At 41.4% G+C, this 25,916-nt stretch overlaps 1 protein-coding gene across 2 annotated transcripts in view; it reads right to left on the reverse strand.

The window, feature by feature from the left end:
* LOC308100311 (CSC1-like protein 2) overlaps positions 1–25,916 on the reverse strand; it is an 88,841-nt gene that overhangs the window by 13,960 nt on the left and 48,965 nt on the right. For both annotated transcript variants that reach the window (XM_080449315.1, XM_080449314.1), the window contains 12 exons: positions 24,489–24,579; positions 20,776–20,813; positions 19,783–19,925; positions 13,842–13,893; positions 11,938–12,046; positions 10,008–10,078; positions 8,751–8,831; positions 7,985–8,108; positions 5,875–6,008; positions 5,238–5,375; positions 1,534–1,687; positions 668–774 (listed from right to left, as the gene is read on the reverse strand). In XM_080449315.1, the coding sequence (XP_080305441.1) occupies positions 668–774; positions 1,534–1,687; positions 5,238–5,375; positions 5,875–6,008; positions 7,985–8,108; positions 8,751–8,831; positions 10,008–10,078; positions 11,938–12,046; positions 13,842–13,893; positions 19,783–19,925; positions 20,776–20,813; positions 24,489–24,579 (1,242 nt within the window). The remainder of the gene's footprint in view (positions 1–667; positions 775–1,533; positions 1,688–5,237; positions 5,376–5,874; positions 6,009–7,984; positions 8,109–8,750; positions 8,832–10,007; positions 10,079–11,937; positions 12,047–13,841; positions 13,894–19,782; positions 19,926–20,775; positions 20,814–24,488; positions 24,580–25,916) is intronic.

Consider the following 25,916-nt stretch of genomic DNA (forward strand, 5'->3'; position numbering starts at 1 on the left):
CCTGTCCCCGACTAAGGATTTGTTTAGTCGAATCTAATTGGCGACTAATTGCCAATAGTCGACTGGCAGTCGACTAATCATTTTTTATTTTTTTTAGGGCCAAAATACATTTTATTTCAAAGGGCCAAGTCTACACAGTTTGTTTTGTGTCTCCAGCAGAGTTTCTAGTGTCTCTATCTCTCTCTGGAAGAGGTTGCACATGAACTCTGCAGCCGCACTGAGGCGCTCCAACACAAACAATACCAATACAAAGACGAGGAATAAGAAGAATAAAGTGGACGTGTGTTTGCAGGTGTAGACTTGGCCAAAAAACAATTTTAAACATTTTTGGCCATTTTTTTTTTGACTAGAGTCGACTAAGAGACACGCAGTCGACTCGGACCCCCCGCGACTAACCAGTCGACTAGTCGACTTAGTCGAGGTCAGGCCTATAAAACACACATTAACCACTTTAGCCCTATTTTATACATAGGCTATTGGATAATAGCAGATCTACAAGCTGCAAATGGATCTAAACAACAGAATACGAACAAACAGAAAACTAAAAAGACGAAACGCATTATTTAGTAGAATTATTTTTTACTAATTTTGTACTCCCCAATTTAGTGGTTATGCCAGAAGGGAGGTCTTCAGGACATGGAGATGTGTGAGAGGCAGACCTACATACCTGGTCCAGTGGGCTTCAAAGAAAGCAGAGTAGTACACGATGGTGGGCAACAGAGCTGAGAAGGCCCACAGCAACAGTGTGGGGAAGAACTGGGTCACGATGGGGTTCTGAAGGACACAAACACGGGTTTGTATCAGTGGTGTAAAGTAACTAAGTACATTTACTCAAGAGTTTTTCCAGTTTTCAGTACTTTTACTTCTAAAGCATATTACTGAAATATACGAAGGCATGACTGACAACGACCGGTGCCAATAGGCAGGTTTCTGAAATGTCCCACCGCCCTACTCTGAGACAGTGTGAGTAGACAGAAATGGTGCCGATAACGCGCCGCAAGACAAATAGTCTCGCAAGCCACACCGTCGCCTCCCACAATTTTCAAATGCTTCCGTCATTAGAGTCTGGAGCATACATGGGCAACTGACGGCCCAGGGGCCAGATGCGGGCCCCTGCTTCACTTAATGTGGCCCATAGGTTAATATCGGAATACTGATATACTATTGATTTCAACCTTTACAATTGCAAACATATTAATTACTTCAGTCTATATTAGTAGCTTAAGGACTAGTATTCAAATGCTATTGTCTTTTTTATGTCCAATGTATTTGTATTTAAGTTCATAAAGTCAACATAAGTATAACTAAATGCATTTGAAATTAAATAAAAATGTTTTTCAGGATTCCAATTAAAAAAATGCAAAAAAATTATCTGAATTCCAATTCCAAAATAGCAAAAATAGCAGATCTACAAGCTCAAAACGCGTCGCAGACTACGCGACAAAGGACCGATTATATGAAGTTATGGTTGAAACTGTGTGAAGTGGTCTTTTGAGACGTGACGTGAGGGCGTGGTGGTAGGTGGTCTCTTACGTTGAGGTACTCCACAGGCTTGGTGACGTTGAACTTATCCATGGTGGAGATGATGATGGCCGGCGTGGTGAGGAAGAACAGCAGGAGGAAGAGGATGACGTTGATGATGAAGCAACGGATCCACCACGAGATGCCTCCCAGAGATAGGTGCTCCCTGGGGAAACAAACCACACACACACACACACACACACACGGACATCAACATTTTAACTCAGCAATTTTATGAATACCATTTACAGGCTTGTAAACGGGTCATTTTCGATGTGCACGACCAAGTATAAATCAAACATAACTCCAAGCCCAATCTGGGAACCCATCGCCAAATAAAAAGGAAAAACAGCGCCCTCGGCTGTTTTTTTTACTTATTCACTTGGCTCTGGGAGGAGCTCAACGTAGCACCCGTGCGCAAGGAAACCGGGGTTTCTGGTCTGCCTTCAGCCTTTCACTTCCGGTGGTGCGACTATGTTTTCATTCCCACTAACAATATTTCTCCACGGAACACTAACACCACTTCTCCCAAAGAACATGGATCGTTTTGGTTATAAGCACCACTTGTTTCTATGATGAAAGAGCAATTTAAAATGTTTCTAAGTTTCCGTGGTCTTGTCGGCTCCGAGGACGCTATTGTTAAATGAGTTTCGGTTTGTTTCTAGTGGGGAAGGAACGGCACGCACGTAAATCCCGCCCACTACATTTGATTGGGTAAAGCGCGGCCTGCTTCCTGATCTGATAGCACGCCCACTTGTAACCAATGCGCACGGGTTGTCAACACGGCTACCGACAGATTCAAACGCAGAGCAGAATCTGGTCTTGAGAGATTACTCCAAGCCTAACGCCTGAACCTGACCTCTAAATGTCTAACCCTGACCCTAACCTCAACCTGAACCTAATTAAATGCCTTTGACCAGAAAACAACCATTTCTCTTATGAGGAAAATTGTCCTCACGATGTCTGTTTCTCAAATTCTACTATACTTGTTGGGACATTTGAGCCTCACAAGTATAGTAATACAAGCACGCACGCACACACACACACGCACGAATGAACGCACGCACACACAGGTCAAAGTTCATGTCCCCCGGAGGAGAACCACTCAGAGGTGCAGAGAGGTTCAATTCCAAAGAGCTCTTTAATCAATTACAGTATTTAGAACACACACACACACACACACACACACACACACACACACACACACGCGTGTTTTATTGCGTTGAACAGACGCGGCTCAGCAGTGAAAGTGCAGAGACAAACAGCTGACAGGGTGGAGTCAGCTGTTTGACTCCATGTGTTCCCCCCACACACACACACACACGCACACACACACAAGGCTGTGGGTAATCACGATTTTACAACTGCTAGAGCATTGGTTCTCAAAGTGGGGTCCGGGGACCCCTAGGGGTCCTTGGGGGGGTTCCAGGGGGTCCCCAGCCAAACGTGTTAATATAGCGTCACAATAATATGAACCATTTTAACCTTTTATACTTTGGCTATTTTAGAAAAATCTTGAAAATGTGTGCAAACCTTTGAATATATATATTTTTAAAACGAACAATTGTGGTAACTCAAATCTGGAAAAAAATATTTTCAGATGGGGGTCCGCGGCCAAATACATATCATTTTGGGGGTCCCTTGGCATGAAAACCTTTGAGAACCACTGTGCTAGAGGGGTCCCTGCACCTCTTAGCCGTGGTAAAACACAGACTCTTGTTGGCTTATTGCTTCATTACAAACTATTTCTCCAGGGTATTGAGTGGCTTTCTGAAGGTCTATATCTGATAAAGAGACAGTCGTCCCAGGATGCATGTTAAAGGATGATTTAATACAGAGTACGGTAACAAAGTGCCCCTGATGGAGCCATCAACAACCCTATTGATTTAACATGAAAGACGCTGGTCTAATGAGATAGCAATGAAAAACCCACAGCTTCCTCCGTTCTCACCACCAGCTGCACTTACTGTACTGCTGCCTGCGCACACACACTGTACACACGCACACAAACACACACACACACACACACACACTGTACACACACACATTTAACTTGTTAAGTGGTCAGATGGGTGGGCCAGGTGCATGTTTATTTTACTGATCAATCATTCGATTACGTTCCGGCTTGGAACCAATACTTTGAGTTCTTATTTATTGGATTCACAATGAAAACAAAGTTTTCAAAGTTTGAAAGAAAAAACTATTATTTCTTTACATAATTTTTTTATATTAACCCATTAAGACCTGAGGCGATTCTTAAAAAGAAATCTAAATCCTAAAATTTTTTGGAAAAAAGTCAAAAAAATATTTTTTCACGATTTTTAAAAAATAGCAGATCTACAGTGCCGCGCTATGAGCTTGTATATCTGCTATTTTTGAATAGCCAAAGAAATCTAAAGTGACACAGATGCGTTACAGGTATTAATGGGTTAACACATCGTGTGCCAGAGGTTTATTAAAATAGGGTACATCTAGTGCCAGCATATCTTCCATCCACCATCCACGCCGATATGTTTCGTGCTGTAGAAGCCACGGCGAGGACGCGCATGTAAACAAAGCGTGCGTGCGAGACGGCGGAGGGGTCCCGACTAACGCCTGGAACAATAATATTTCAAACGCGATCCTCCATTGCAGAGTGATCGCCGATCGAAAACGGCTCACTTCCACCACGTTAAAAAGAAATGGAGATATTAAGCTTTTAGTCAAGGAGTTAACATTGGAGCGGGCGACCGGAAGCATTTTTCACATGGAGCCACATCCGGCCTCTCCTTCTTAGAGACTCCTTGGATGATCCCAAAGTTTCGTTAGAGCGCCCCCACGTGGGAAAAATATTTTTTTTTTTAAATGGGCCAAAAACATTCCGGACCGTTTATGGCCCATAACGCATAGCTTCTCAAAAACGGTCCGGACCGGTTTTTGGCACTCAATGTGTTAATATTATACTAATATTACTATCTTAGTGCCTTACCAATTATTGGGCCCACTTGCCCAGGTTGGGAATGGCTGTGCTAGGGTTTAATCCCGGGAAGCAGGGTTCCCCGTATAGCCTAATGCCCTGGGAATCAATTCCTGGGAAGAATGCTCCCTCCGTCTAGCCTGGAATCCAGACTGATTCGCTCCGTTCGGCTTCTCAGTCTGGAATTCGCTTCTCAGTCTGGAAATCATGCTATTTCTTAACACTTTACCTGCCAATCACGAGTATAACCGTTGATGAAAAATACACCCGTTTACTGCCATCCACGAGTATAACCTTTTTTTTTTTTTTGGTCTTTTTTTTTTCAATTTATCCACACAGAACCAGAGATATCACGATCCAAAGATTTCTAGCTCCATTCACTCCTTGGTTAACTTATTACTTTAAAATCCTGTATCTCGGCTCCTGTGTAAAAAAAAATTAAACACTGGCACTGGGGGAAGTAAAATAAAAAAAAACCTCTGGCAGGGAATGTGTTAAGGGGCGGGACCAGGGCGGGACGGGCACCCAGGAGCCACAGCTTCCGATTGGTCTGTCTGTGGTGCACGGGGGCGGGACAGAGCCTTCCAATGTCAAATTCGAATCACTTACTGGTGAAGTTTGGAAATCCAGCTCAGGATGATAAACGGAGAAGCAAAGTAAAAAGAAACCAAACGCTGAACGAGTGCCTCCGTCTGGATTCCAGGCTACCCTCCGTCATGAGAAAATAAAAGTGAGGTTTTGGGGTGTTTTGGACTCTTACCATCGCACGTTCTGCGGGTCGGGGGCGTAGGTGACGGTCCAGTTGTAAACGTGCAGAGACTCGCTGAAGTGAGACGACCTGGGCTCCTGGCGACAGTGACAGCCCTGGACCTGACACGCGTTGAAGTCCTTCAGGATGCTGGAGGACAGACAGACAGACAGACAGACAGACAGACAGACAGACAGACAGACAGACAGACAGACAGGGGGACAGGGGGACAGGGGGACATTAGCATAGCATTGCAGTAGCAGCACCTTTTTAACAGTGGTGGACAAAGTATATCTCAACTAAATACTCAAGTAAATACTCAAGTATTTAAAAGTATATTTAAATAGTGATAGCAAGCTCAGACGCAAAGATTTGAGTTACAAATGTTAGCTTAAAAGAACAAAAAAATCAACTATTTGCTAGAGTTTTCACAATTTTTCAAAAATAGCAGATATACAAGCTCATAGCGCGGCACTCGGTGCCGCGCTATGAGCTTGTAGATCTGCTATTTTTGAATAGCCAAATACATTTAAAATGACACAGATGCTTTCCCGGTCTTAATGGGCACACACACACACACACACACACACACACACACACACACACACACACACACACACACACACACACACAGAGAGGGCGGTCTCACATTGCGGTCATGGCTTCGTTCTGGAACGTGACGAAGGCCATTCCCAGAGGTTTGCTGTTGACCTTCTCCTTCTCCTTCCTGTACTCTTCCTTCAGCTTGGCTTCTCTCTTGGTGTAGTAGCTCACTGCCTCCTCCTACAGGACAACACATGAACAACACATCCACACATTAATGGCTGGGAACACAGCTCCACTCCTCCACTCCCCCCCCCCTCCGTACTGGGGGTAACCATCCGGGTAACCAGACCCCTCCAGGCCACTGTTCCCCAACCAGTGGGTTGGGACCCACTGGTTTACTATTTGAAGATCTGGATCCGGATCCGCGGATCCAGTCCAGGTTTTCTACTTATTAAAAATGGCAAAATCAACAGGAAGTTGACATTTTTATAAATAAAAAAAAAACAGTACTGGGTTTGGTGATGTTCTATATTGTCTGAATCAACTTTGTTTGCGTTCGTTTACGTGCTAAAATAGTGACTTTGAGAGCTGTTTTACCATACAATGTAAGTCAATGAGGAACATATTTTGAATTATCAATTTCTAATCAATGGAGCAATTATTTTTTATTTCTTGTCCATCTTTGGAGTTACATCATGGCAAGGTAACTACACAACCCAAACCTCTACCAAAGTGGTCTTGCCCTTTAAGGTCGCAGACCAATTTTTATGGGTGAATATCCCCTTTTATTCGTTTCCTACATTTGAAAAAATATATAATATTATTTCAAAATATTTTAAAAAGACAAACAAAAAAATCACAACTTTTCACCAATTACACACAAACAATTCCAAAATGTTTCAAAAGTATTTAAAAAATAAAATGAAAAAATCTAATTATTTCCATAAATAAATGTAAAAAAAGTTTAAAATGTAGTGAAAATTGCAGATCTTCAAGCTCATAATGCTAATCACAAAGCTTGTAGATCTGCTATTTTCACTAGTTTGGGTCTCGGACAAACGTCTAATTTCTCTTTTGGGTCTTGGGCTAAAAAAGTTTGGGAACCACTGCTCCAGGCGACCTTGACTCCAAGGCATTTTACAATGTGGAGCAGTATCTCCTAGTATTTGAGAAATTGCGTTTCAGTGCAAAGCAAAATGTTTGCAATGATTCACAATCATGATAAACCCCTAGTTTGACCCCTCACATAGGGGGTCAAACTAGTTAAAAGGGCAAGACCACTTTGGTAGAGGTTTGGGTTGTGTAGTTACCTTGCCATGACGTAACTCCAAATGTGGACAAGAAATCTAAAATAATTGCTGCATTGATTAGAAATTGATAATCCTAAAAATACTCCTCATGGACTTACATTGTACCGTTAAACAGCTCTCAAAGTCACTCTTTTAGCATGTAAACGAACGTAAACAAAGTTGATTCGGACAATATAGAACATCACCAAACCCAGTACTGTTTGTTTTTTTAATAAAAAATTTAACTTCCTGTTGATTTCGCTATTTTTATTAGGAAGAAAACCTGGACTGGATCCGCGGATCAGGATCTTCAAATAGTAAAATAAACAGGAAATTTACATTTATATATAAAAATAAACGGTACTTGTTTTGGTGATGTTCTATATCGTCCGAATCAACTGCCTCTGAGATGTAGTGGAGTAGAAGTAAAAGTACTAGAAAATGAAAAATAATCCAGTAAAGTAAAAATACCTCAAAATTGTACTTCAGTAGAGTACTTGAGAAAATGTACTTAGTTACTGTTAGAGCCATATACACGATTTCTGTTGTTTCTAATTTTTTGATGATGTCACTGCGTCTGCGGGGCGCGGTCAAGGCACTTAACAGGTTCAGTGATCAGGCGCAGGTGTTGCTTGAGGCAGAGGCACACAGTTTTTGACTGTGCTCGAGAGGACTGTGTTTGGTCTATTCCCGGGCATTTAAGTGTTAAGTTTAATTGTATTTATTTATTTGGTATGCCTAAGTGACGATCAAGTTGGCAAAGAATAAATGCTTTTCATTTATAAACTTCACTACGGTTTGGACTTTGGAGTTTTTATAGAGCGCACGTATGAACTTAATCCCTGGCCATAGGCAACCAAGTAGTGCCTTAAGGTATAGGACTTTCTGACACTACAGTTACTTTACACCAGTGGGTATGAGTACCTCTTCACATCCTGTTATAGCGCAGCAGCACAGGTGACCACATGGTTTGGGGTTTATCATGGTGGGCATGTGTTCCTTGGCCATCAGGTCTGTGAAGAACTTCTTACTGCGCTCTGTCTTCTTCCTGTAGACACACACCATGTACACATTATGTATGTGTATGCAGTGGTGGAAAAAGTACTCCATTGTTTTACTTACCGTAAGTAAAAGTATCAATACTGCAATGCAGAAACACTCCGTTACAAGTAAAAGTCCGGTAATGAAAATATACTTAAAGCACCAAAAGTAAAAGTACTCATTATGCAGAATGTCCTGTTTCAGAAGTAATTATAATGTCTAAAATGTATGCAAATCTTTTGAAAATAGCAGATTTACAAGCTCACAACAACGCGTCGCGATGCGACACGTTATAAGCTTGTAGATTGGCTAATAGCTAACGTTTAAATAGGCCTGAAGTGGTTAATGTACAGTATGTTTTGTAAAAATAATCAAGACCAAAAAAAAATAACAAGTAACTAAAGTTTTCAAATAATTGTAGTGAAGTAAAACTACAATATTTGTCTCTGAGATGTAATGGAGTAGAGGTAAAAGTATAGAAATTGGAAATACTCCAAGTAAAGCTAAAGTACCTCAGAATTGTACTTAAGTACTTGAGTAAATGTACTTAGTTACTTTACACCACTGAGTTGTCAGCATGTGGGGAATGTCAGCTTTTAGTCAGATGGAAGGAGGGGGGCTCCAAGGAAAAGAAGGTCAGGGTCTTTACCTCTCTGAGTTGAGGGACATGAGCTTGGCCACGTTGTAGCAGACCCTGGCCTCCAGGACGATGCAGTTCTCATACGCCTGTCTGTACAAACACAACACACACACAACACCCATCCCTTTATTACCAACAACAACACAATCTGTTTTTACCAACACACTGATCTCCATTTCAACAGAAGTGATCATGTGGGAGCTTGCTGTAGACCATACATGGGCAACTGATGGGAATACAGGGAACATGGGAATACTGATACTTTATTGATTTCAGCTGTTACAATTCCAAACATGACCCGCTTTAATTACTTCAGTCTATATTAGCAGCTTAACTCTTTCAGTGCCAAGAGTATTTTCATAAAGTACTCCCCCAGTGCCAGCAATTTGCGTTTTCTTTTTTTTTTTAATTTTTAAATTTTGTAATTTTTCATTCAAATAAATGATCTGATTGGGTTTTTAAACCCATAATACAGTTCTACCAGTAGAGAGCAACAAATCGACACATTGATGACCTCGCTGGCTCACTCGCCCCCTCCCAAACAGGCTCACGTCATATCCGGTCATAACCGGATGTTGACATTTTCGACAATCGTTGATCGGGCTAAATTACGATGCGATACACGACTACGATGACTGATCGTCACCCAGACCAAAGAGAGTAGACGTGGACCTCTCCGTTCGCTTTTTATACCGTGTGAAAAACCGTGACTTTCCCTATTCTGGCCGAAAATTACCGCGGGAAAAAAAATGAGAACCGGAAACGGAATCTGCGTCATGAAACCGGAACCCAATGAGTCTGAAGGAGTCAGGAAGCGAAAGTGATCATGAAAAATAAACAGTATAGCGTGACCACAGTCAAAAGTAAAAACTCGGGATTTCTCGTGCTGGCACGGAGGGTACTCGGGAAAAAACTCGTTATTGTCTTTTTATGTCCAATGTATTTGTATTTAAGTTCATAAAGTTAACATAAGTATAACTAAATGCATTTGAAATGAAATAAAAATGCTACTTTTCAGGATTCCGATTAAAAAGTAGCAAAAATAGAAGATCTACAAGCTCAAAACGTGTCGCAGCTTGTAGATATTTTTGCTACTTTCGTGTGACAAAGAATGGCAAAGAACGGCATTAATTTACAAAAAAAGGTAAAATACGGAGATAAGAGGTGTCTGCCCGACAGTATATGCAATGTGGCCCTCTGGAGTGAGTGTGGAAATATAGTGGCCCTCTACATCATCAAGTTGCATCACCCCTGCTGTCGACTCACTCAAAGTGTTGCTTGATGTGACTCTCCTCGCCGTACTTGGAGATGCCGTTGATGAACAGCGTGCGTTTCACCTGGTGGAGAGAGGAGGTTACTGCGAATGCTAGCAGATGACGATGATGACGACGCACCAGTTAAAACATATTGTCTCTGTCGGGGGGGGAAACCTCATTATGTAACAAAAATGTTCCTTTTCAGGATTCAAATTCGAAAGTAGCAGATCTACAAGCTCGAAATGCGGCGCAAAGTGACGTGTTTTGAGCTGGCGTATCTGCTACTTTTGATAGTTTTGTGTGACGCTGTAGTCGGTATGATCAAGTAGGGCGTTAATTTACGAAAAAAAACACAAAACGTTAGAATATGGAGGTTTCTTTCCCATCCTAAAATGAGAATAAGTAGTCTGGGGTCTTAGTGAAATTACCATCACTGGGTGGATAAAAGCAAAACAAATTGGATGATTTGTCCTTAGGGTGTATCATTTATTTATAGCCTAGGAGTCCCAGTAACAGTGGTCCTCAAACTTAAAAGGACAGTTCTCCCAAAAACGTTTTTTTCCCTATCGATTAGTCATCCCACTGAAGACTTGAATTCATGGAGATTGTTTTGTTTTTGTCTCATTCCTAAGCCAATAATTTGATGACCAGCGGACCGGTATAGGCAGCGGTTCCGGTAGGAGACACAAAGGAGACTCGAGGAACTGCTGCCGGTCATGAAATTATTGGCTTATGAATGATACAAATAAATACAAAAAATATGCATGAATTCAAGTCTCCATGGGGTGACTAATCCATAGGAAACAAGTCATTTTGGGCGTGAACTATCCCAACTCTGAGAGTGTACTAATGGAACCAAATGGACCCGTAAGGGTCCATTTGGTTCCATTAGTACACTCTCAGAGTTACAGACCTGTAAGGGTCCGTCCATTTGATTCCTAACTATCAATCATTTAGCTTGGGGACCCCCTGGAGCCTCCTGAAAAAAAAAAACTAAAAAAAAAAAAAAAAAAAAAAAATTACGTTTTTTACGTCAGTGGCAGGATTGGTAAACGGGACAAATTACGTTTTTTACGTCAGTGGCAGTGAATGAGTTAATGAAAGGAAATGCTGTGAACGTTTATTTTTGGGCAGCATTTTGGGCTATTCTTTACAACTACTTAAAACTCTGGGGGAAACAAATATAATAACAAAATATATAGGCCAGTCCGAATAGAGGAAAGCTGACCAAAAAAATAGTGAGAATGCTCACTCCTATCTGTGTCAGATTTGCTGAGGTATGAACCAGGTGTCTGCCCTACATCACCCGAGAGCCAGAATGTAATTTACCTGAAGAAATGCTGAAATATTGTACTTTACATCTAGCTTTACTTTAGGCGGAAATTGCACTTTTGTGGTGAGGAAAGGAGGACTTCTTTACTTTTCTCTCATTTATAAGAAAACACACATTGCTGACAAACATGCTGCTACTGCGTTGTCTAGGACGCTATGAAACGATAACTATGTTACAGTCAAAAACTTTATTAGAGAAATACTATGCAGAAAATAGATGGAAAATCACCTATGCTGGATACTGATTTAACTGATTTGTTTTAACCGATTTGTTCGTTGATTTTCTGTATTTCAACAGATTGTATTTGTTTAGCCCGTGCTAATCTAATTTTAACCAATTTGATTTGTTGTTCTTAAGTTTGTATTCATCTCATTTTAGCTTACTTCATTTGTTTGTAAGCTCGGCCGCATCATTATAAATGAGGGTCACCCTCAAAACACCAGACTAAATTAAACTATTTGGGTTCCCCATCAACAGCAGTGAATGGATGTGGTCCTGACCAGACTATATTAAACTATTTGGGTTCCCCATCAACAACAGCAGTGAATAGATGTGGTCCTGACCGGACTAAATTAAACTATTTGGGTAAACTATTTGCAGTCCTGACCAGGTCGTCTTCCTTGTAGTGCATCTTGGAGGTGTGTCTTCTCATGCTGTAGACGGTCAGCAGCAGATACATGAAGGCGAACGCCGTGTGCAGCCACAGCAGGTTGGTCCTGAGGATGAACAACATATTCTGTTACTTTAACCACTTCAACCCTATATACTGCACTGACCAGAGTCCCCCTGGGATCTACACAGTGATCACGCCTTTTGCTTTTAGAGTAGCCAATAGGCTTTTTATGCACAGCAGCCACATTGGAGAGAAATTGGGCCTCTTTCTTACTTCTTTCACAGGTCTTAACAATGACACTAATGAAGGCTCTGTTCCATTCTGGTCAAACAGAGTCAGGGTGTTGATATTGTACCATGTTGACTCACTGGAAACACTCTGCTACACCGGTGGTTCTCAAAGTGTGGTCCAGGGACCCTCATGGTTCCATAAGGGGGTTCCAAATGGCCCCTTACCGGTGTGTAACTTTGAGAGTGTACAAATGGAACCATTTGTTCACTCTCAGAGTTATGGTGTTCCTTGAAATTTAAACGTTTGAGAACCACTGTGCTACACTAAATGGAACAGAGCCTTCATTAGAATCATTGGTGACACCTGCAAAGGAAGTAAGGAAGAGTTCCAATTTCTTTCCAATATGGCTGCTGTGCATCAAGCCTATCGTTTTAACCTTTACATTTTTATCCCACGATTTTGTAACCCATTTTTTCACCCAGTGCCAATTGCCTATGTAATCCTGCGCGCAACTCTCCCTCTGCCAGCCTAGGGAGAGCCCAGAACTGAGCTCATGCCTCCTTCAATGCATGAGGTGCTAGCAGGCCGCTTCTTATCACCTAACAGGGGGGGGATTTCCGGTAGGTTTTCCGGTAGCTTTCCCCCCACCCGGCTGACCAGGGGGAGGCAGTATAGAGACCAGGATTACTGCATGTTTATTGTGAGGGTACCTACCCTAGGGCAATGGTTCTCAAAGGTATTTGAGGGGATACCAGGGGGTCCCCAGCTAAATGATTTATAGGAACCAAATGGACCCTTATGGGTCTGTAACTCTGAGAGTGTACAAATGGAACCAAATGGACCCTTACAGGTCTGTAACTCTGAGAGTGTACAAATGGAACCAAATGGACCCTTACAGGTCTGTAACTCTGAGAGTGTACAAATGGAACCAAATGGACCGTTAGGGTCCATTTGGTTACATTTGTACACTCTCAGAGTTAAATTAACATTGATTTTACAATATGAATTGGGGTCCCAGAGATAGAAATGCCATTAAATGGGGGTCCGTAGCCTAATGCATGTCAAACTGGGGGGGTCCTTAAATTAAAATGGTTGAGAATCACTGCTAGAGCCGTAAAAATCTTCTCTAATGGGGGTCCCTGGCATATCTTTTCAAATGCGGGTCCGCGGGCTAATAAGTGTCAATTCGGGGGTCCTTGACATGAAAAAGTTTGAGAACCACTGCCCTAGGGGACACGGGGAGAACATGCAAACTCCACACAGAAAGGCCCTTTCGCCAACCCCACCTAGGGTATGGGTGCTGATGACGCGGAGGAGAGAACACGCCCACAGCGTCCCGGGCGGGAATCGAACCCAGGACCTTCTAGCTGTGAGGCCACAGCGCTACCGACTGCGTCACCGTGCCCCAGAGCCTATTGTTTTACCCTCTTTTTTTCCGAATCCCCTCCCTACACATTCATGTGTGTTGTCACTGCTGTTGCACCCTACTGGCTCACCTGCCAGTGAGGAGCCTCCACCGGGAGGACGTAGCGCCTCCGTCCTACTCCTCCCGTTGCAACTCACAGCCCGTATGCGAACATGTACATGCAGTGAGTGTGCTCCTCCTACGTTCATTTTGTGCACACATTCAGCTGATACTGAGACCAAAGCTATACGGCAGCACTCACCCAGACTTGAGGTTGGCTATCGTGGTTCGTCCAAAGCTGTAGGCGTTGTTTTCTGGGGGAGAGGGGAGGAGAGAACGTTATTAGCCAGGAGAGATAACACACACACACACACACACACACACACACACACTAGGACTGTCAACTTTCCTCAGAAATGATATTCGAATATTGGTCTTAAAAATTGGCAGATATTCGAATATATTCAAATAATAACATTAGTATTATACAACAATATATTAATTTTTATTTATTTTTCAAGTTCAATACAAAATGTTCAATACAGAAACAATACAAAAAACAATGTATCGAGTGCTCGGATCCAATAAAACATCTTTTGTTTGTTTTTTATATTCGAATATTAATTTTCAAATTCGAATATACATATTTTCCCCATATTCGAGGAATATTCGAAATTCGATTATTAATTCACCAGCCCTGCTAACACACACACAGGTTTGTATTACTATACTTGTGAGGAAAACTTTTTGAATGCCATATAGATTTTTTGCCATTTACCGTAAGCCTAAAGCGGAAAAATAGCATATCTATTTGGTCCTCACAAGTATAGTGATATATATATACACACACACACACACACACACACACACACACACACACACACATTCTGTCACTTTTGACAAAGGCATACAGGGTATATAGAGCTCGTTAAGGGTACCAGCTGTCTACAGCCAGAGGGTTGGTCTGTACGCATCCATGTACTGTACATCTGTCACCGCAAAAAATAGACCAATCACAGCTCGTGGTGCTATACGAGTCCGACATCACAAAAAAAACATAGGAAAAGCCCTGGTGAAGTGACAGTGGAACTCATGGAGAGTGACAGTAGCACAGAAAGCACAGAAATACTCTAGGGCCCAGTGCTTCTCAACCCTATTCGAGCCCTGGGACCACTCGGATATTTAAAACAATCCTCAAGGGCTCAATGAATTACTGTACAATGGCTGCCTCTGAGTCTTCTTATTACTTCTGTGAAATTAATCTGAGCTTCATGGGTAATAAGAAAAATGTTCATCCGGAACATTAGCCGAAAATAGCAGATCTACAAGCTCACAAGTGAGCGTTGTTATTTTCAGCAAAGAGGTTTGGTGTAGAGGGAAAAAAAGAGCAGACCAAGTACAGAGCCAACGGTCAAGTTTACAAAGTATTGAGGGTTTAAGTGGTTAAATGTCTGAAAACACGCATTTAACATGAATACAATATGTAGTGGGGGTCCCTGCTTCATCTCTCTCTCAGCTAGGGGGTCCTTGGCCTGAAAAAAAGGTCCCTGCTGTAGTGTGATCAAGTAGGGCGTTAATTTACAGGGGAAAATACAAAAAGTTAAAGTATGGAGATATAGTTATTGTTTTCCACCATACTAGACTGACTGTGATAGTCAGTCTAGTATGGTCCTCTGGACCATACTAGACTGACTGTGATAGTCAGTATAGTATGGTCCAGAGGACCATACTATACAGACTGTGATAGTCAGTATAGTCATTGGACAACTGAATTGAAACTTGACTAATTGAAGATTAATTACTAGACAAGACAGATGGCTTAACCCATTTAGACCCGAGGCCGATTTTAAAAACACCTTCTAAATCCTACGTTTTCTGAAAAACTTGAAATACTTATTAAAAAAATGTATACGTTAGCTATTCCAAAATAGCACGCGCGCGCACACACACACGCACACACGCACACACGCACACACACGCACACGCACAAAACTGGGATTCGACTAGGCTTCGGGTACAACCACAGTCTTCTACGAACTGGGAGCTGACCAGTACAACCACAGTCTTCTACTGTTGTACTGGGAGCTTACCTTACCTGTACAACCCAAGACCCCGGAGCCCCCAGAGCCCCAAGAGCCACGGTAGAACAGTGAAGCGGCCAAGCCTGGTGGTCAAATCAGAGAATGCACTTAAAACGCTATCTCTCGTTTGTGCCCATGCTCATAACTCTATGGCCGCTCTATGGCCGCTCTAAACGTCTCAATAATTCTACTTCCGGCAGGCTTCCGGGTGCTTCAAAACGCCACTGAGCACTTTCATTGAAATGAATACCTGGGGGGCGGGGCAATCCGCCCTCTAGTTATATTATACCTCTATGGTACAACACCACAGTTTGATACTGTGGTGTTGTACTGGGAGTGGGAGCTGACTAGTACAACCACAGTCTTGTACACTGTTGTACTGGGAGCTGACCAGTACAACAGTCTTCTACTGTTGTACTGGGAGCTGACCAGTACAACCACAATCTAATGCTGTTGTACTGGGAGCTGACCGGTACAACCACAGTCTAATGCTGTTGTACTGGGAGCTGACCAGTACAACCACAATCTAATGCTGTTGTACTGGGAGCTGACCGGTACAACCACAGTCTAATGCTGTTGTACTGGGAGCTGACCGGTACAACCACAGTCTAATGCTGTTGTACTGGGAGCTGACCGGTACAACCACAGTCTAATGCTGTTGTACTGGGAGCTGACCAGTACAACCACAGTCTAATGCTGTTGTACTGGGAGCTGACCAGTACAACCACAGTCTAATGCTGTTGTACTGGGAGCTGACCAGTACAGCCACTACTGGGGGGGGGGGGTTCACTGCTGCTTCACAAATGTCTTGCTCAGGGGTAACCAACTTCTCCTGCCAGCGCAGGGATTCAAACCGGCAGCCCATCAGTATAATAGTTCTCCAGGGTGACTTTAATGTAGAGCAGCTGTCAGCTGAAACCACACATCTACATCTAGACACAAATCCACCAGAATCCTCACCTAGTTTGCACTTTTGTGCAGCTTATAGAAAGGGAAAAAGTACATTATGAATTAACCACTTAAGCCCCATTTCAAATATAGTGAAAATAGCCAATCTACAAGCTCACAACGTATCGCGATGCGACGCGTTGTGAGCTTGCAAGATCTGCTATTTTCACTATTATTTATATTTCTGGGAGATTTCAGGAAAATCATTGATTTCTTTGGGGAAAATGTCTAAATTCTAGTACAGCAATGCATTGATATTACAATGAAAATGTAGACCAGGAGTATCCATACTTTGACTGAAGTACTGGGGTTGAGTACTTTGCCTACCACCGCACGACAACCAAACTACAGCTAGACCGGTCTAAACCAGTCTAGACCACACGTTACCTGATTTAGACGGGGGTGCTGATTTAGACGGGGGTGCTGACGGTTCTTGTTTTAGGAGGTCTATCCTGATAATTCTGACTACAAATAACAAATAAAACCACATATTCACATGTCTAATACTCATTAGTCTGTGTACGCCGCACAGTAGCCTTCTCTTCCCGTGGGGAAAAGCTAACAATGCATGTTTTGTTACACCTACTTCAGATGTGATGACAGTATGCACAGCCACCGTAAGATGCAGGAGCGTCATCACATTGAGTGCCAAAAACGTATACATACGCTTAAAAAATATATATATTTTTTTTTCTTCACACAGAACCATAGATAACGTGTTCCAAAGATGTACTGCTCTCAATGTTTTAAACTCTATTTTTATCTTCTACTGTTTGAATCTATTCCTGGTTCCTTGCAACTGCAACAACCTAGCCTGGTAAACCCTCCCTCCGGAAATCTAATTTCTATTTGATTCCAGGAGTGAGTCTGGCCTGAAGGCTTGTATGGGCGTTTCTAGCGCATTACCAAAAAACCGAGCCTATCAGCGTCGTCGCTCATCGTTCTGTGATTGACAGCAACAGTTGGCCAATCAGGTGGCGAGTTCGAGTGAGCCCGAATGGACCCGAGTGCAGCCTGAGTGCAGCCGACCAAACACGAACGGCAGCCATTGTTTCTGTGGGCAGTTTTCTCCGCTGTTTTAGATCTTCAAAAAGCTCTCAAACTTCTTTTTTGAGGCACGGAATTTACTTATAAGATATCGTTTGGATAGAATTTAGTTGTTTAACTTCATATATGTGGTCAATTAATCATGACAGAGCCTATTTAAAAATGAAAATTCAGAGAACCGGCAGGGGCGGGCAGTGACACGCATGTATCCGAATAAGGCAACCTATTTTGGGCCATCTCAAAAGTCCCGTTGCGTCACATTAGGACGTGGTAAAAATGCACTGCAATTGGCTGAAGGGGAAAAACGATCATTGGCTGAAGGGGTTGTCAGTCAACGGTATTACTCCCGCCCAACTCCAGCCCACAGCCACTATTGCAGAATGGGCGATCAGGCCAGACTCACTCCTGGAATCAAATAGAAATGAGATTTCCGGAGGGAGGGTTTACCAGGCTAGCAACAACCCACTTTCCGAGGATCATTAAAATGTCATCTAATCTAATCCCCAGTAAATTGAGGTCAGGAAAAAAAAAATATATATATATATATATATATATATATATATATATATATATATATATATATATATATATATATAGAGAGAGAGAGAGAGAGAGAGAGAGAGAGAGAGAGAGAGAGAGAGAGAGAGAGAGAAATGTGATGTCCTGAAACCTTTAAATGAATTAAATGTAAAATGAACAATATAGTTGGAGTATCAATCTTTCACAACCATCTGGCTCCGTCAGTGTGCGTACAGTGATGTCACAGTACTGCATTCAAGACCTCTCAGCTCATCTGATCTCTTCTGATGGGATCTGGAACCGGAGGAACCGGATCCAGCTTTGAGTAACCAGAAATAGTTCACATTTCATCACACAGTCAGAGAGCTGGTATGTGGACTACACCTCTGCTATACAACTACAATACCAGTGCTTCACCTCTGTATACAACTACAATACCAGTGCTTCACCTCTGCTATACAACTACAATACCAGTGCTTCACCTCTGTATACAACTACAATACCAGTGCTTCACCTCTGCTATACAACTACAATACCAGTGCTTCACCTCTGTATACAACTACAATACCAGTGCTTCACCTCTGTATACAACTACAATACCAGTGCTTCACCTCTGTATACAACTACAATACCAGTGCTTCACCTCTGCTATACAACTACAATACCAGTGCTTCACCTCTGCTATACAACTACAATACCAGTGCTTCTCACACTAGAGCGTTACAGACCTGTAAGAGGACAGAGACAGAGATCTGATCTGTGAGATCTGATCTGATCCCGTCTCATCTCCTCATGCACTTTTTCAATCAGTGGTGGAAAAAGTACTCAAATGTTTTACTTAAGTAAAAGTATCAATACTGCAATGTAGAAGTTACAGGTAAAAGTCTGGAATTCAAGATTTACTTGAGTAAAAGTACAAAAGTATTGGTATCAAAATGTACTTCAAGGACCAAAAGTAAAAGTACTAAAATGCTTGAAAATAGCAGATCTAGAAGCTCACAACGCGCCGCGATGTGACGCGTTGTGAGCTTGTAGATCGGTATAAAATAGAGCTAAAGTCGGTTAATGTATGTTTTATAATGTAATCATTTATATCTGCAAAGTAACTAGTAACTAAAGTATTCAAATAATTGTAGTGGAGTAAAAGTATAATATTTGCCTCTGAGATGTAGTGGAGTAGAAATAAAAGTACTGAAAATTGGAAATACTTCTGTAAAGTAAAAAATCCTCAAAAGTGTACTACAATGATTTGAAAACTTTAGTTACTAGTTACTTTGCAGAAATACTTATTACATTATAAAACAAGCAAGCCCTATTTTATACATAGGCCATTTGAAAATAGACGATCTACAAGCTCACAACGCATCGCGACGCGTTGTGAGCTTGTAGATCTGCTATTTTCAAACATTTTAGTACGTTTACTTGTGGTACTTTAAGTACATTTGGATACCAATAGTTTTGCACTTTGACTCAAGTACATTTTTAATTTCAGGAATTTTACTTACAGAGTACAGTACTTCTAGATGGCAGTATTGATACTTTTACTTAAGTAAAACATTTGAGTACTTTTCTCCACCACAGTGTGTCAGTGAGGGTTGCCGTTCTCACCCAGCAGGTCTCCAGAGAAGTTGACCGGCAGGACGATCCCCACGGAGAGCACGCCCACCACCACCAGCAGACCAATGATGTGTCTCTGGAAGGACAGGTAGTGGACGGCGTCTTCCCCACACTTCTCCCTGATCTCCTCGTCCCTGTGGAGAAACACACACACACACACACACACACACACACACACACACACACACACACACACACACACACACACACACACACACACACACACACACACACACACACACACACACACACACACACACACACACACACACACACACACACACACACACACACACACACACACACACACACACACACACACACACACACGATAAGACCATTAAGACCTGAGGCCGATTCTACAAAAAGTCTTCTAAATCCTAAAAGTTTTTAAAAAAAACATAATGTTTCTATATCAGTGGTTCTCAAACCTTTTCATGTAAAGGACCCCACAATTATATGTATTTGGCCGCGGACCCCCATCTCAAAAGTATTTAGTTCCAGGGACCAGCAGAAGCAAAGATTTGAGTTACAAATGTTCGCTTTAAATGCGTTGGGTTTCTATTAACCCAACGCAGCCCAAAATCGGTGCGGTGGAGAACTGCCTTAACCCCTTATGCCTAAACTTTTTTTCCATTTTTTACTACTTTGTAAAACATTTTAAAATAATGAAAATAGCTGATCTACATCGACAAGTTGTGAGCTTGTAGAATAAACAATTTTAAAATGTTTTTTAAAATAGTAAAACATACCTAAAACGTTTAGGCATAAGGGATAAGGGGCAAGTAAGATAGAGCCCCTCATTTCTTACACTAAAAGATCCAAAAAGTGTTTTTGTTTGTTTTGATTTTGTTTAATACCAAACTTGGTGTTTTGGTTTGGTGACATAATATTTCAGGTGCGTTATCTTGGTCAATATTTGCTACAAAATATAATGTAGAAATCATTAGAAACCAATGAACCAACCAACAGAAGTGTACTTACTTTATCCTGAAGATAGCTGTGAGCCAGGAACAGAAGCCCTGTGGAGAAAGATCATCACATTCAATTCAATGTGGATTCATTGACATGGGAATTTTTTGTCACTGTCGGGCTCTTTCAACTTATGTTTTATTTTTCATAAATGAATGTCATACTACAGTGTCAACTGTAGCAAAAATAGCAGAGCTACAAGTTCAAAATGTTTCACCATGTGGCGCGTTTGAACTTGTATATCTAAAATGTTGTGCTAACGCCCTACTTGATCATACTACAGCGTCACACAAAAGCATCAACAGTAGCAGATCTACAAGCTCGAAACGCTGCGGTAGAGAGCCTCTAACTGAGCATCGCAAAAATTCTGCACAGAAAGCTGTCATCTGTTAGTCATTCCCGTTCAAGAAAAAATATATCAAAATATATCTAAAATATAGTTTTGAATTCCCATTTCTGCTAAGCAGAACTCATTTGATTTGCAGTAGGAATTTTATTTTATTTATTTGTTTTTTTGTTTTTTATTTATACAAAAATGACTTTTTCTATTAACCCATTGAGACCGGGAACCCCTATATGTAATTATACCTTTCAAACCGTGAACCCTTTTTCGGGTAGTTGTATAATACATGAGTCCAAATGGCTTCCTTTCCCCAAAACTGACACTCACTAAAATCTAAAAACATCATTAGCACCCAAAAACTAAATGTTATTGTGCCCTATGTTATCATGTAAATCTGTGATTATTACCAATATGTTTTACTGTACCAATAAGCAATATTTTACAGTAAGTAAAATATTGAAATATTATAGAATCCCATTCACTTCTATGTAAACAAAGTTTTTTATAAGAAATATCTAAAAAATATTGTTCTCAAATATTGTTCTCACCTAACTAAATGTTATTGTTCCTACTGTACAAATGTATGGAATAACAAAAATGGCACATCTAAAAATAAATGAATAAATAAATGAATAAAGCAAGACATTCTAAAATAAACAAAGAAATATGCAAAGAAATATAAACATAAATAGCTATATACCTTTTTTTTTTTTATAGATAGTTTTTCAGCTAACTTAGGTCAGGATTTAGAAGGCGTTTTTAGAATTGGCCTCAGGTCTAAATGGTGAAAAAGTGACTGTGGTTAAAGTTCCTCTGCTGAAGACCCCATGTGTCAGGTGGAAGCTTTTGAACATGGTGTGTGAAACCAGCATCAGTGTGCCACTGACCCCTTGACCCCTGTCCCTGACCCCTGTCACAGGCCACTCCACTGACCTCTTAACCACTTAAACCCCCTGTCGTCTTAAGGAGAACCGGCCTCCAGTTACAACCTCAACTTTGACCGCTTTTTCCCGTCTGTGCCGAATCTCTTTGCCCCCAAAAAATAGCCGATCTACAAGCTCACAATGCGTCGCGAACGCGACGCATTGTGAGCTTGTAGATCGGCTATTTTTTGGGGTTAATGTTACCGTTAGAATGTGGATATTAACGGCTGAGGTTCGAGTGGTTATAGACTCAGAACAGCACTAGAGACACACGGAGCACAAAGTGGATTAGCGCCGACCAAGGATTAGCACCTGAGCTAAGTGTCCTACGCAGCGCTGTCAGTAGTATGACTCAGGAGGGTGTGGGAGTTTTCCGATGTGCATATAGCTGTGGTTGTCAAACTTTTTCGTGCCTAGTATTGACCTGTATTTGGGCCACGGATCCCGACATCATCTCCCCCAAAAAAAAATGCTGTGCAGGGACCTCCAGAAGCAAAGATTTGAGTTAAAAATGTTTGCTTTAAAAAAATCACTTACAGTAATCAACTGGGGAGACGGTCCTAGAATATAGAAGAGATGTAGTATAGACGGTAAAATAACAGGTTCTTTGGGACCCTGACTGACTGAGACAAACGATTGTTTGAACAGGGACACGTTTTACCAGTCGTGTTTCCACTCGACTCTTGGTTGTGTGGGTAAAACCAATTGTCTATGATGTCGTGACCCTCTTGTGACAAATGATGTAGAGTTAGCAGGTCAAAACCCAACAGAACACAGAAGGGATTCCTGAAGTGCAAATCTGTGTCAAACTGGATAAGATAGCTCTCTGTGTCGCTCACTATCTCTCTCACTCAATTCTTCCCCTCCTCTCTCCCGCATTTCTCTTTATTCATCTCTCTCTCTCCTCTTTCTTCTCCATCTCTTTTCCTCCCCCCTTCTCTCTCTCTCTCTCACACATACTGTACACATACTGTACACACACACACACACACACACACACACACACACACACACACACACACACACACACACACACACGTGCGCACACACACGTTCCCCTCCTCCCCTCCCACGCGTCCCTGGTCTGATCCTGCATCATTTAACAGGGTTACGAGGAGCTCAGCCAATAGAGGAGCTAAAAGGGGCCTGCGTGGGCGGGGCTACGGTATGGGGAGACGGACAGAGCGGAGGATGACGTGTTTGGTCACACGGGGGGGCGGGGGGGGTCAAGGTTTAAACGCATGACGACGAGCTGATGGATTCACTCTGGAGTTGTATGTATGTACGTCTGCTGCCAAGGAGGCAAGGATCCGGTCTTGTAAACAAAAGCCAATGAGGAAGTCCCGGCTTAGAACGCTGGTGTAAAGTAACTAAGTACATGTACTTGAGTAGCCTGGGAACCAGTGTTGATTTTGACAGCAAATTTTGATTTAGTTTTAGTCATAGTCTTTTGAATAAAATTCCATTTAGTTTTAGTCATATTTTAGTCATCTGAAATGTTTTAGTTTTTGTCTATATAGTTGACTAAATATCATAAGATTATAGTCGATTAAATCTACAGTTGATTTAGTCGACTAAAATGGCGGATCCTTGATGGCGTCGTAATGGCTGATTTTCCACTCTGTTGCATGCTGAAAATAGCCCATCTACACAACGCGTCGCAGCGCGACATGTTGTGAGCTTGTAGATCTGCTATTCTCACCCGAGCACATAAAATGACTTGACACTGGATCTTTTCTGGAACATTTTAGTCTAGTTTTGATTTTTGTTGAAGAAATTGTCAATATATTTAGTCATAGTTTTAGTCTAGTTTTTATTTAGTTTTCGCCAGTGAAAAAAGGTATTCAACGAACATTTTTCATCATAGTTTTAGTGAACGAAATCCAAAGATTTTTAATACATTTCAAAAACTTGAAAATGGGCCATTCTGCATGAAGGGTACTTTTACTTTTGGTACTTTTGAGTATGTTTTGATGCCAATACTTTTGAACTTTTGAAGTAAAATTCTGAATACCTGACTTTTACTTCTAGAAAGAGTATTTCTACATTGTGGTACTGATACTTTTACTCAAGGCAAAAACGGCAAAAGTAGCAGTACTTTTGAGTGACGTTCTAGTATGATCACGTTGTTTGGTTTTGTATTACTGTCTCTTTTTATTTAAGGTATTGTTAATGTAAAGGTATTGTTAATGTATTGTGTCGTTATGTGCAGTCGTGTGTGTGTGTGTGTGTGTGTGTGTGTGTGTGTGTGTGTGTGTGTGTGTGTGTGTGTGTAGTGTTGTTGTTGAAAAATCTATAAAAAAAAATTCTAGCATGATAACGTAGGGCAAAAAGCTAAAATATGGAGATATGAAGTTTCTGCCAGCAACGAAATACAAGCTCACACAGAAATACAAGCAACCAAATACGAGCTTGTAGATCAACTATTTTGGGGGTGGCGGGGGGGTGGTTGTTCTTACGTTATCTCGTTGGTCGAAGTCTACAGAGCTGGAGACCGACGTCAGGCGTTCGTAGCGGTCCGGCGTCTCCGAATGCATGGCCGAGGCAACGCTACAAGGTAGAGCGGAGAAAAAACAAAACAGAACGAAAAGACAGAAAGAACATCATTCATGAGAAGGAGGGAAAGGTATAGGATGACAGCCATAAGCAGGAAGAACAGAATGCGTTAGGATGTTAGCCTGCACACACACACACACACACACGCGCACACACGCACGCACGCACACACACACACACAGAGTTGTGAACTTTGACTTCTTGGTGGTGGTGTTGAAAAGTTGATTGACACCACATTATTAAAAGAAAAGGTCTGCCCCAACAGTCCTTAACCATTATTTTACACTTTGGCTATTCAAAAATAGCAGATATACAAGTTCATAGTGCGGCACTCGGTGCCGCGCTATGAACTTGTAGATCTGCATTTTTTTTTTAATCGTGAAAATTTGTGCAAATCTTTGAAAATAATATATTTAAAGCGAACATTTGTAAAATATGTTGTTTCCAGGGTCCCCCAGAAGCAAATATTTGAGTTACAAAATGTTCGCTTTAAAAATATATACTCAAAGATTTGCACAACTTTTCACGATTTAAAAAAAATGGCAGATCTACAAGCTCATAGCGCGGCGAACTTGTAGATCTGATATTTTTTAATAGCCAAAGACATCTAAAATGACAAGAGATGTGTTCCCGGATTGAATGGGTTAAAAACATGTAATTTCCAAATCATTCATCATTTGGCACAATGCACACGGCACACACTGTCTTAGTTTAAAGGACCATATAGACCCGATCAGAAAGTTTGTAAACAAACGTGTAGGGCGGTATTTCCGTGTAGAATGTCTATGGATATTTTTATTTGTGTGAATTAATGCCCTATGTCATCATACAATTGTGTTGCACAAAAGCGATGTGAGCTTGTGGATCGGCTATATTCACCACTATCATAATTATTTACAGAATGTTTAAAAAATAGTTTTTTTTTTCAAACACGCTTACAGTTTTGGACATACAAGGTTTCCACACGACGATATCATACATACATGATCAAATGAACCATGATGATATGGTTTGGAAAAGGTTCAATGTGGAGATGGTGTGCACGTCTGACACCAAATACAATGTTAATCTTTCCACAACGTCACACATGGATGTATTGGAGAAATTACACAATATTTTTTTATATATGAAGTAAGTAGGCAATAGAGAATATGTTTTTTATTTTAATTTTTTAGCACCACTTGATAGCTGGCTCTCCTTACGATCACAGAGTAAGAAACACTACATTTCCCATCATGCACCATCAGAGGTGTGGGTTAATGACCTACTCTATGTACAAGGAATACATATACTATAAGTAGTGTTACATACATTAAAGGGGGGATGTAAGT

This window comes from Gymnoscopelus braueri (assembly GCF_963280865.1).
Source record: "Gymnoscopelus braueri genome assembly, chromosome: 2".
Taxonomy (NCBI): Eukaryota; Metazoa; Chordata; class Actinopteri; order Myctophiformes; family Myctophidae; genus Gymnoscopelus; species Gymnoscopelus braueri.